The sequence below is a fragment of the Amblyomma americanum genome, chromosome 7, assembly GCF_052857255.1.
Source record: "Amblyomma americanum isolate KBUSLIRL-KWMA chromosome 7, ASM5285725v1, whole genome shotgun sequence".
In the NCBI taxonomy this organism is placed as follows: Eukaryota; Metazoa; Arthropoda; class Arachnida; order Ixodida; family Ixodidae; genus Amblyomma; species Amblyomma americanum.
In genome coordinates, this window is record NC_135503.1 from 94510120 (window position 1) to 94522951 (window position 12832).

Genomic DNA, 12832 nt, shown 5'->3' on the forward strand with positions numbered 1-12832 from the left:
AATGTGTCGTCACTGTGTAGTGACACGTGCTACTGTTGTTTTTATATTCTGGCAGGAATGAGTGTTTTGGAAGAAGAACAGTGCTTAAAATTCTAATTTTACACTGCTATCAACGTGCACTTCTAGGGTCGTCACCACCAAAAATTAATTGGTATTTTCTTGTGCTCAGATATCCGAAAAATTAATTAAAAAGAAAAAAACAAGTGCACGTTTTTTCCAAGACTATGCACGTTTCTCAAAAACATATCCTATAAATCCCGTAATGTAGCCATTTCTTAACCTACGAGTTAGATGCACGGTGCTCAAAACCGACCTTAACTGACTGCAACCGAGATGTGCCAAATATTATCTCTTCTAGTTGCAAAAATTTAAAGAAGAGCTCCTTCTCAATGCTTTCAGAAATTTCGCAACATCACGCCTGAGTATTAATGAACAGAATAATGCGCTTCTTGCTCGGCAACATATGCCACACGCTTGGACGTGCGCACAATTTGACTCCGATGATAATGCCCCGTCCAATGCAAGGATACACGCGGGATTATATGCGTCCTTATAACAAAAAGATTGTTTTCAGTGTGCTTATTGCTGGTAATAAAAATAGAATTTAAGAAAGGCGGTTCTTATGCACGCAATTTCGCGGCCGTTGCTGTGAACCAATGCATTCGTTCTTGTTTTCTGTGACTCACTGTGAGAGAGATGCCAGCACTCTCCAGCACTCTGGATGCGCCTGCTGGAAACCTGCTTGTTGTCTTTGGTTTCCTCGCCGAGAATGCCACCTGGGTAAGAACGTTGCTGCGCCAAGCCGTGCTGGGCCTTGTCGACGAATAAGCTGGTAAAATCAACCAATTTCCAATGGTACAGAAGCGAGAAGTGAGAGAATGACGCTCTGCTAAGCCCTGCGCACACAGTGCAAGCGGTGCCTGTCGCAACCGGACGCTCAGTTCATCGCCAGCTGCGGCGCCCGGACATGCTCCGAACTTTCCGCAAAACCGTGCACCGCTAATTGAGAGGAGGGGTCTGCCTGATACGGGGAATGCATCAACTCGACATTTAGACGCGAGAAACAGAAAAACTGCAGAAACCCCATCATGAAACGTGGACAACATTCATATTTCTCTTATTGTATCTTTAAATGAAGAAGAAACAAGATACTGCTCTATAAAATAAAAGGTTCGGGTCCTCAGCATACCAGTTTCTTTAAAGGAGCGATTTCACTGAGACTTTCTGTGTCCAAAATATTTGAAGGAAGCTGAATATCTTTCAGGAAAAAAACTGTTTTCACTTTTATTTTCCTTTTGTGCGGAGGTTCAGCTGATTTTCTTGTTGTCGATTCAAACAGCCAGTTCTGTAAGAAACTGCTTCATGAAAAGCTTCTTCAGGTGCAGGCTACTAAGCTTGCTCTATTTTAGCCTCACGATGTTGGAGAAGTACGAAGAGCAGGTAGCAATGGAGCAGAACACGGATGATAGAGAAGTACTAGAGAAGTGTAAAAATTTATTGTCTGAAAATATAATACGAAAGTAAGTAAAGCATCTGGAAGCCGTTCCTTCATGCAAATGTTATGGACCTCGTATCCTGCAATGCTCAATTACATTGTGGGAAGGCATTCCAATCCAAAGAAAAAATGCAGGAGTGTAAATCGTGCTATGCCTAGGCTACCCCATTGCAGGAATACATCCCTGCTGACCCGTGATTCTGCTTCCCGAAGGCGTTCTTGCTTTCTCTCATCTTCGTGGTAAAGATCTAGCATGAATCTTCCGAGGATGATGCTTTTGTCGGCGATCGGTGGCAATACTTTTGGAAGGTTCCGCTGTTGTCGAAGTCTATGTGTAAGGTAATGGAAACGCATAGCGTGAAATTTTTGTAAAGCGAGTCAAAATGAACGTTCCATCTCGAGCGCCGGGTGATAGTGACTTTCGCGCCGCCAGTGGTGGTGGTGGTGCAAAACTTTTATTGCTCTCAAAAGCGAAGTACATGGAGGTATGCATGAGTTGGTCCTTAAGTGTCTGACCCTTACAAATTCTAGGTGTGGTGTCTAGTGGGCGTCCACAGCATCGTCGGTTGCTGCCCTGGCGCGCCTGACCAAAGCCTAAAGGGCATGCAGATGATAGCAGCCGAATAGGGTCGCCTCCCAGTCCTTTCGAGTGGGGTTGGGGTGAGGGGGAAAAGCAAACTGGGTTGGATGGGCAGACCCACACACACCATGTGGCCGATGTTCGAACACTTCTCCGCACAGTGCGGACAACTGACCGTGAAGGAATGGTGAAAAGGTTTTAGTGCTGCCGGGCCCAGCAGTGTGTTGGTATAGAGACAGAGTAGAAGCCGCTCCTCCGTCTTAGGCCTTTACTCGGGTGAATGCGCATGCGATGCTTGGTCCCGACGGAACTGTCGCGCGCCCACCTCGCTCACACGCGGGACCACCTGAAGTCCTCATGGCACATCTATTGTGGAGGGCCTTGTAGCGCACACTGCCTGCGCGCACGCCCTAGAAGCTCCTCCGGACAGCCGCTGCCTGGTGTTACAACAATCTTCTTTGGGACGCCTTGTATGTCTGCCTTCGGAATGTCGCCGCAATCGTCATCTGGGCACTACGGAGCTAATCGAGGCTCTACTATTATATTGCAAGATTTCGCTAAGCGAGTGATTTGCTAGCAATAACACATTCTAAAATGCCTACGTTATGCGCATTATGTGAGGAGTGTGCGATTTGCATGCGATGTCCGGTGTGGGGAGTTCACTCTGCACGATGCCTTAAGGCCTTGTTCCAGCAGAAGTTTGTTAATGCAACACAAGTGTTTGCTTCAAGGGCTCACGCGAGATTATTGTCCCAGTCCGCGTGAACGTGTTCGTTATCTGTGCACTACGTAGATAATCGAGGCTATGGTGTTTCATTTCGCCACACCGGTAGGAAAGTGGTTTGCAGGTAATAGGACCGTCCAAAATAATGTTCGTCTCCAGGCCATTGCAGATACGTGCGTCGTGGTTGATCAGGGTTTGGCGGGGTTGAATGTGGTTGATCAGTTCTATATTATTTTCCTTGGAATCCTGCGCCTGTATCGATATTGGTTGTGGAAGAGGTGCACTAGGCAACTGCCGACGATGGAGGGCAGGGTAGCTGTGTCCAGGGAGTTCAGTCACTTACTTAGTGGCCATTGGTATCCATATTGTTTACGTGTTCTGCACTAACAGCAGAATTAGTTGCGAAGAGCTGAATGCTGCGGGAAAGTGGAAACGATAAAGATGAGATAAAAGAGTGTTCGCGGGAAATTCAGATGCGCTCTTAAATTATTCCGTATCTGCTCCCTGTTTAAGTCTTATAATTTTCGTATAAGGCATGATAAAATCGTTTTTACAAAGCGTTTTTAATTTCTCATATTAAAACTATTGCCTTTTTTTCTCAAAATCACGAGAACCATTTTGCTTGGAATTTATCATCATAATTTGGAAAAATCACCAAATCATTCTCGTAGGTACGAGCCATTTCATGGTAGACATAGAAGGCTCGTGTGAACGTTTACCTTCGGTCCACTCGCTTATAATGTTTGAGCCATGAAATATCAAAGGAATCCATGAACTCTACGTCCGTCATGCTGCAAGCACATTCCTGGAGATTTACGCCTGTGGTAATGGGAATTTCAGGAACAGCAGGAACGGTGATCACTAACTGTGTGTGTTTAGTTACTGTGGGCACGATGTGCGATGTCTATCGGGTTAATTCTGCTACCCTCGCATATGCGTCACTGGTAGCCTCTAGTGAACAGCGACAGTGTTGTAGCCGAGTGCAGTAAAGCTGTGGTTTGCATACGGCCACGACGGACGCTTTGCTAGGGTTGTTGAAGGGGAATGTTGGTTTGCAGTAAAAATTGATTTTATAGTATTTTCAGGTCACGCCGATGTTTTGGTTGTGTGCTCAGACACTGCGCAGAGAAAAAAGAAATTAGACGCCTGGCTACGACATGCATAAGCTTTGCACTCTGACTTATGCCGGGAGGGCACACTCTTGCATTGAACCTTAGATGAAGGTTAGGTGTGTCACTACACTTCTTCATGCAACATTGTGTTGCTGAGAAAAAATTCGTTGCAAAACGGGTCAATGTTTCCCCGGCAACAAGTAAACTCTTCATATCCAAGCACAAATTGTCTCCGTTATCAGCAAGACTAACTGATGTACAGAGTTGCACAGATAGCACTGCTCCAGCACAGCTGCCCTAGTTCATTGCTTTCGCCGCAGTAGGGTGGAAACAATAGCGGCAGTCTGGCGCTAATATATGCCTGTAAGTAGCAATGGCATCAAGGAGCATATATGTGATATGAGACATTCTTAATTATCATTTGTCACCTAATCATCATCCACTTATCTGCGCTCAACACGGCGGTGCTGAGGAAAAGAAAGGAGTCAAGAAGGAAGAGGGCTTTTTTCTGTCTCAGACCGGAAGAAGTAATCATGGCCATTTTCGTTGTTGATTCTGACAGGAAAAACAAGGCAAAGTAAATGTACTTTAATTTCACGCACAAACTAGCCGATCCTGATCATAATGAAACCAGACGGAAAGGGTAAGCGAGCGTCCTTAATGGCCAAAGAACTAACCAAAGTTGGCGCAAGCGTCTTCATAGAACCGTGCTCACTGAGAAGGTCTCTAGTTCTGCAAGTCTAGGTTATCAGCACTTGAAACGAATGTCGGCGCTGCCTAACCTCAGGAATTTTCGCGCGATTTTGCATTCACAATCAGCTACTTGTGCTAAAAGCTAGTAATGTCGAGTTCTTGTATTGCATTTTCGGCCTTTTGTAAATGTAAAAAATCAAAAGATGGTTAAACACCTGTATAATGCTGATTGACGGCTGAAGCTGGACCAGAATTTGCTCCTCCAATTGTTGCATAATCTCCAAATTCTCCTGCCATGCATAAGTATGTTCCGACTTCGCTTTAAATTTAGGGGCCTCAACGATTGCCGTATGGTGTTAGAAATGTGCTGGCTCCAACTTGAGGATTTTTTCGTGCAAAGCGTTTATGGGCACCGTCACTAGAGCGTTCAGCGCATGTTCCATCCGCTGTAGTGGCTCTCGCTGGCCGTAAATTTGCTGCGTTCGGAGCAGGATGCTCTGCCTCGGCTGCGATTTCTGGGCCCTCGCAGTGCGACCTATGTGACATCTCCCAGCTGGCTACGTTTTCAAAACAGCTACGTAGCTAATGCGAACGTTGCGCAGGATGCCACACCAGCAGGTCATTTCAGGATGTAATTTTGAGCTGCGTTCGCAGTGTTTAGCGGGACCGTTTTTTCGACCTCGTTCTCCATTCGCGACTTATTATAAATTCTACACACCTCCAACCAAGAACTTCAGACTTTAATCCGACGTTTCGCAGCCGACTCGGCTTCTTCTTCAGGGGTGAGTGAGGCGGTAGCTAGCGTCAGTAAGAACGCATGGAGGAGAGCAGGAGGTCAAAATAACGAAAGTTGTGATACAAAAGGCGTGAGGGAGTGGAGAGGGGAGGAGCTAAGGCTGTCAGTCGTGTTTTCGGACTGTGGGGAGGCGGTGAATGGCGACTTTTTTTCTTTGAGTTCCAGAGCGATGTCTCTGGGCATATACTGAGGGCAGTTGAGGTTGTTCGAAGTAGTTTGGATGTGCCAGGAGTCGAGTAGGAACCTTTTTTTGGTAATTTGTCTAGGTTCCGAGGATGCTGGTTTAGTCGCAGTTGATTCTGTGGTCTGAGTTGATTCTGTAAATGAACCAGTAATGAACCATGCAAGGTAAGATACAAGCTCTCGTTTAAGAACGAAGTTGCGTATTGTATTTTCGTAGAAATTACAGAGAGGCCAAGGTTTGTTCGGGAGTTGGTTCTAGGATTACAAGCTGAACGAGTGTACTGTGGACACGGGCGAAGAAAAGGTATCTGATATGCAATTTCACTGTTTCTGTCGTTTCGTCAAAAAAGTAGGGTTTGGGATCGATATGAAGCGTCCTATAGCGGAGTGAAAATTGAGCAGATGTTTCTTTTGCGAAGGCAGCCAAGTGCTTGTGCATATTTTGAACGCGGCTGGAAAAATATTATGATGTCTCTGGAATATATCCAGATAACCCAATGAATCTAAACGTGTGTGAAGGTTGAATGTTATGTTTCGATTATCTGAGGACGTAGCCAGAGCTCGAGAAGTTATCCGCATTTGCCAAACTCGAGTATTTCAGCATGGCCCCCCAGGTGGATTTTTCTTCTTTCTCTCATCATTACTACACGTCGGAAAAAACACTGAATTATTTTAATCTAGCATGATTACATTGAGTTCAAAATCAGACGGAAACATGTGCACATTGGAGGCTGCCTCATGAAGAATCTGCGACGTAACTTGAGAATCGGAATGAGGCCTCATAGACTGGATCCAAACACTTGAAAGGAACATTTTCATTCTTGGCCAGCAAGACCAAAGAATTACGAGTAAGCTTACTGCACACCATTTAGTGAACACATTTTAGTCTTCAACTACTGCGAGGTAGAGTAATATGTCGCTCAGATGGGCTGAGATATGGTTGAAGAGAAAATAATGGATACGTTTGGTGACAAATGCGTGTTCTATAGACACATAGTTTTTTACTGAAAGAGTTTGTGTACGTACTGTCATGTTGGCTTCTTCCTCCAAGAGGAGTGTCGACACATTTGTTTGTGTAAATTTACTCAGTGGTTGAATTTGTAATAAAGAATTAGAATTTATGCCCTGCTGTGCATCTTCTATACTTTTTCACCTATGCGGCCGAAATTGGGAAAAAAAGAAATGCGGTTACAACCAATCGTAATCACCTTTTCACCAACTTTCATCGTCGCACTATTAAAACCGAGAGGTTTCAGTTGAGTTCGAATAAAGTCTTAAGATAATGATTCTCTTTTTTATTGTGAAAAAGAAGGTATATTTTTTTCTACAAAGCGCTTCTACTCGTGCATGCTTTTACCAGTGCGTTGCGGATGACTTTTCCAGTGTCTGTCCTTGGCAGGGATTCGAAGAAATACACCCCTCCGTAAAGATGTTTATGCACAGCTAGATTATCTGTAAAGAGATAAGAAAAGTGCAAAAAACTTATTACAAATTTCAGTACTACCGGGGATCCTTGCTGTGATCATTAAGTAGTATGTCTCTTGCAGACAGCCAGCCAAAATCTAAGCAAATGATGTACTGCTTGTTTGACTCGGCTAAAGTTTTTCTTGTTCATGCAAATCAGAAATAACAGTCAAACGACGCTGTCGTCGGCTTCTAATCTTCCTTCCAGCGAAGTGGAAGGCAAACCTCTCAAGGCACCATTTCCAGACCTGTGTGCTTGCCTCAACAAAACCTCATAATTATTTTTAAAAATAACAGCGCGGAAAACCGGGAGTTCAAGACTAGAAAACATAAGACAAGCGCTGTCTCTCAACTGAAGTTTAATCGCAGGAAAAAGGCAAATATAAGGGAACAGGCAACAACCGAACATCAAAACGACAAGGCACGTGCACTATGATGGGTTAAGATATCGTTTTGAATCTCATAATTATGCATTGAAGCCATCACCTCGCTACTAAAGCTTCTACTTTATTTCACCCAACACTGCAAGACAATGTACGCTGCATTTTATAATGGTCGTATTGTCATATGGGACGTCGCGGTACTATTTGCATTGATTACGTGCAAGAATGCGGCAGCAAAAATGCAAAAACATACAAAGTTGAATAAAAACGCAGCAGGTACACGTAAAGTACGCTTAATGGGCATATTCTCCACGGACATTAACTCGTTCACCTTGGATGCAAAATCGTTACCCACAAAAATAATATCCTGGACGCCTCCGCTCAGTTTATAGTAAAACCAAAAGAGTTTCGAAGATTTACCTCGGCACTTTTAACGTAGCTGTACCACCAATTTCTTCCGCAATCATTCATAACCGCAATATAAAGGCATAATAAATAGCAGTAAATGGGTGTATTATTGTGGCCTACAAGCAGTTGCGTTAATCAAGCATGCGCTTATGATTAAATAGGGTCAGCATTTATTTTGTCTTTATTTTTTTAGTTTCTGATGTTTTCAGTGACAAAATGTTACCGCAACACTTTAGTTGCGCGAAAATGCCTGCTTTCATTACGACAGTGCTACATTTCGGTAAGACAAAATTTCTTCAACCGCCAGTGGAGAGCCGAAATGAACGAAGTGTCGGCTTGCATTACCAGGTGTAGCAGGCGTTGGGGAGTACTTCCGCGGGCAGAGATAGGTGCTTCCCCCCAGTTTTCTCACCAGTAGCCCTCGTAAATACAGTACAGTTTAGACGTGACATCTCCTTGGAATTACAGGCCAGAAAACTAGACGCTTCTAAGGCTGTCTTGAGCCGCAAAAATTAAAGAAAAAGTTCACAGAGACAGGCGTCTTAATTAAGATGGGTTACTGATCGCGCAAGCATCTCCTCTATCTTAAAATGACAAATCTCATTTCTGAGAGGTTGTTTTCGCCCTTTCCACCATGAATATGCTTCTTCGATCACCGTGCAAGCTCTACATTTTCGTTGCTCAGAATGACACGGGCACTAACTGATTCCCAAAGTGAATCATCCATGTGTGATGGGGCAGGGCTAGATGTGCCAAAATTATTCTTAGTACTGTGATACGTGAACCAATCGCTAAGACCAACTTTTTATCAGAGGAATCCAGGGAGTTCTCTAATTTATGTGCCGCGTATAAACACGAGTGTTCAGCCCTCTCCAGACCTGTCACATTCATTTCTCCATGTAAATAGATCCACGTTCAGTGTTCCTATCCTTGGCCCGACTCGGCCTCAGCGAACCTGAGAGATCAGGCTTCTCGCTCGGTCCATGACTAAACTCAGGGTCCACTCCAGCAGGCACTTCTCGAAACAAGGCCTTAAGCCCGCGTTTGATTTTCGCAGCTTCTTTCCAAAGCTCGAAATCCTAAATAGTTCTCACAAAAAACAGACACAAAAAGCATATACTCACGAGCAGAGACATATAGTAACCAGCCACTTCACGCTTACCCGCTACAGTCGCCTTGATCTTTTTGGCAAGATTTTCAGTGTGACACTTGCTTCCGCTGTGGTCCTTTAGGACGATGACAGCAGCAGGGGCCTCTCCGTGCTGGGCACTGGGTAATCCCACGATAACCACATCGGATATGAGATCCGAGTGCTCCTCCAGGATCAGTTCTTCGAGTTCCGCGGGAACAACTTGGTTATCCATGCACTTGATCATTTCCTTCAGCCGCTGGACGATGTAAAGGCGGCCATCTTCATCGTAGTATCCAGCATCTCCTGCGTTGCATCGGTCCACGACCGTGACAAACGAGTATTGCTCTCTTTGAATTGCAGGGTAATGACCCTTTTTGCAAAGCCCGAAAAGCTGACAATGAACTCTAATGTATCCACTCGTGGGAAACAAGACTGATGCTGCTCGAAGGTTTTAAGCTCCCACTTTTATTCGTCTTTTCGTAAGAGCTGAAGCTGAAACGTATTTATGGAGAGGAATTCACGTGTGTAGCCGGCACCATTTCTCTTCAACTCTAGGTAAATAGGAGTTGCCACATTAAACAGAAAAGAGCGAAAGCGGAGTACGCTGTCCTCTAGAGCACTCGTTTTTATAAAAGAATGTGTGCTAGACGACAATTTATTCCATATTTACTTTTAAATAAGACAATTTTTGGATAGAGGGCTGTATCATAATTGTCATTAGGTTTCCAATGTGCAGTTAATACAGCATTGTTGTAGATACCAGGTGTTGGTTAAATTTTTACTGATCTCTATTTTAAGTTCTGCGAGTGATGCGTCGGTGCGGTCTGTGCAGGTGGATTGTACAGCAAGGCGGACAATATGTACGCGACAGAGCTCAGTTTGTTAAACAAGTAACTAAATTTAACAGATCAAATTTTTAGCGATAATTTTAGGGAATACATTATATTTGAAAATTGCAGGTCGTCAACATAAAAGCTGAGTTAAGTTTTTAAATTTTCTTTATCAGGAATGAAGTTAGAAATATTTAACATCAAAAAAACGCATTTATTACCTCATTAATTTGACTTGCCGCAACGAATATTTATAAAATGGAGTCTTCGCATTTTTAATAAATACGGAGGTCATTGGTCTAATATGTGCTGTAGAAGCATTTATTTGGATTTCTGTGAATGTACTACGTCTAGCGACGCAGTCTGAAAATAGTGCATTATGGGAAGCCAACTTTATGAGCTATAAAATGTTCATTTCTGACGTTAAATATTCCGAATTGCATTGCCGATAAGGAAAATTTAAAAGTATAGACTCAGCTTCTATCTTGACGGCATTAAATCTGTTATTATAACGTTGGACCTTGAGATCAAAAATAAAAAAATTGGTTTGGTTTATGGAGTTGCACGTCCTAAAGCGACTCACGCTATGAGGGACGTCGTAGTGAAGGACTCCGAAAATTTGAACCACCTGAGGCTTTTTAATGTGCACTGACATCGCGCAGTACACGGACCTGTAGAATTTCGCCTCCATAGAAATTCGGCCGCCACGGCCGGGATCGAACCCGCGTCTTTTGGAGTCAGCAGCCGAGCGCCATAACCACTGAACCATCGCGGCGGCGTAATAAGTTGATTAGTTATTTTAGTTATTTATTTCTTATTCACTGAGCTCTATAACGTACATTATATCTTTCAAATGATTCCTGGTGCACAAAAAATACGCAGAAAGACAGAGAACACAGCACAAAGCGCCGTTGAGAGATAAAGCTCAGGAAGAACTGATGAGCTAGTTGGTTACACATACAAAATGTATTTTCTCTCTGTCTTCTTCTTTTATGTGCGCCGGGAGTCATTTGGTATGTGTGACCAACTAGCCTACCAGTTCGTCCTGAGATAATATCCGCCTTGTGCTACAGTCTACCAGCACATACCGCGCCGACCTATCTCTCGCAGGGTTCATAAAAACGAACTGTGAACAGTTAAAAAAAGACCCGGCATATTCATTACTTGAATATAAGTCAAAGCAAGTTTAAAACTTCTGGTAGTGCATTGGCACTCAGAGCCAGTCATAATCTGGTAAGGACGCTCATAAGCGACGTCAGCCAAAACACAACATTTCGGCAGTGTTCGCAAAAAAAAAACAAATCCACAATGAAGAAAATATCTGTCCTGCATACTCTCTCGCCCCCCGTCTACTCCTTCCAAAAACAAAGAGAAAAGCCACGTGAAGAGTAAAGATAGCCTAGTAAGCTAGCCTAGTAAGATTTTCTTGCCTTTTTAGCCACTCCTGAGGAATGTTTACACGGGAAAAGGAGTAGTGTCGAAATTCAAACACTTGGCTATATTATGAAGGAAAAAGGAGTGTAACTAAGTACTGAACCAATAATTACCGCTTATTATAGCAACCTTCAGTAGTAATTTCGCTTGAGTGAAAAAACTTCGTGCAGAAAATCGTCTCTCACGGCTAATTTCCGCCCCATCAATCTCAATTTTACCTTAAAATACCAGTATCGAGAAGTTTTCATATCAAACTTCATGCCCTGAAAGAAAATCTCTGCAGCTTCGTCGAGTTCGATTAACTCCACTTTCTTAAGCCGTTCAACTCCCGCCAAACACCTTGAATTTTAACTGCGTATTTGAAAGTACACCAAATAGAAACAGTTATTGAATACCCCTATTGAGTAGCCAGAGGAGGAAAGTGAGACCCACCCTTGTTAAAAAGTTGGAAATCTGCTTTTGTCTTCATAAACACGGCGAAATTATTAGAAAAAAAATTGAAGGAATTATGAAGAGCCTCGTGTGCTTTGGGAATGCAGTGATGTTTTTGCAAGGCGGGTAATGGGAAGGGGCGAGAGTAGCCTTGTTACTCTCTTTAGTAAGGGCGGTAACCTGAAATAGAGGACCTTTTCCTGTGCTGGTAACAGGAAATTGTGCTCTTCTTCAGGATCATTCACTTTTGCCCAGCACCTATCGCCGCAGAGGAAAGCTCACTGCACCTGACTTGCACCAGCCATCCTCTTCAAATACTTCCGCAGTCTTCTTTGGCTTCTTGTAGTACTCCTTGAACACCGTCGGTGCACGAAAGCATATCTCCCCTGTCTGATTTGGGCCATGTTTTTTCCTTGTCACGATATCAACAACCTGCGTGCGTGAGAAGTCAAAGTTACTGGGAAAGAAGACATGTGTACTATTCCCTACGCATAAAATGCCGGTGCTTGCGGTGAACTTCATCAGCCAGAAGGAAAACTTTGAATGCCCTTTGAGCTACCGAAGGCCTCACACAATTACGATCTCGGACTGCTCACACGAGTATGAACAAATCATAATCGCACGGGCGGAATAATCCTGCGATATTATAAGCGCAATATGCAGTGTTGAACTGCCACTCTAGGATACGATCGCTTCTCGCACGAGTTTCGAAGGCATTTAGTAATCATAGCTATTGCATGTGGAACGAGCTACATTGTATATTATACAATGAAAGCAAAAGGAAATTTAAGACTAATGTATGCAGTATGAAAACGGCGCGAGCATCGTGGACAGAAAAATCACAAATGCCAAGACAGGTGCCTGTCACCAATGAACCGGCTGGACCACACAAGTGTTTTCCTTGAATATTGGATGGAACGCCAGCTAGGACTGCCAGTCCAGCAGAGTTGAATAAAAGACAAAATAAAAACAGGGTAGAGAGAAGGTAGTATATTCTACCAGCTTGTTCGGTACGACCTACATACCCTGTCGGGAGTACATAATGCTATGCCGCTTAAGTCTGATGTTAACGTGTAAGGAAAAAAGCACTACGGAAGATTGTCGGTGCAGAAGCTTATTTCAAGATAGAGGTACAGCTGCACACCAAACATAAATGTACCGAAATA

At 43.7% G+C, this 12832-nt stretch overlaps 1 protein-coding gene across 2 annotated transcripts in view; it reads right to left on the reverse strand.

The window, feature by feature from the left end:
- Nucleotides 1–12832, reverse strand: part of LOC144099417 (uncharacterized) — a 119300-nt gene that overhangs the window by 37749 nt on the left and 68719 nt on the right. For both annotated transcript variants that reach the window (XM_077632708.1, XM_077632707.1), the window contains 3 exons: nt 11954–12098; nt 9001–9273; nt 6941–7035 (listed from right to left, as the gene is read on the reverse strand). In XM_077632708.1, coding sequence (XP_077488834.1) covers nt 6941–7035; nt 9001–9273; nt 11954–12098 — 513 coding nt within the window. The remainder of the gene's footprint in view (nt 1–6940; nt 7036–9000; nt 9274–11953; nt 12099–12832) is intronic.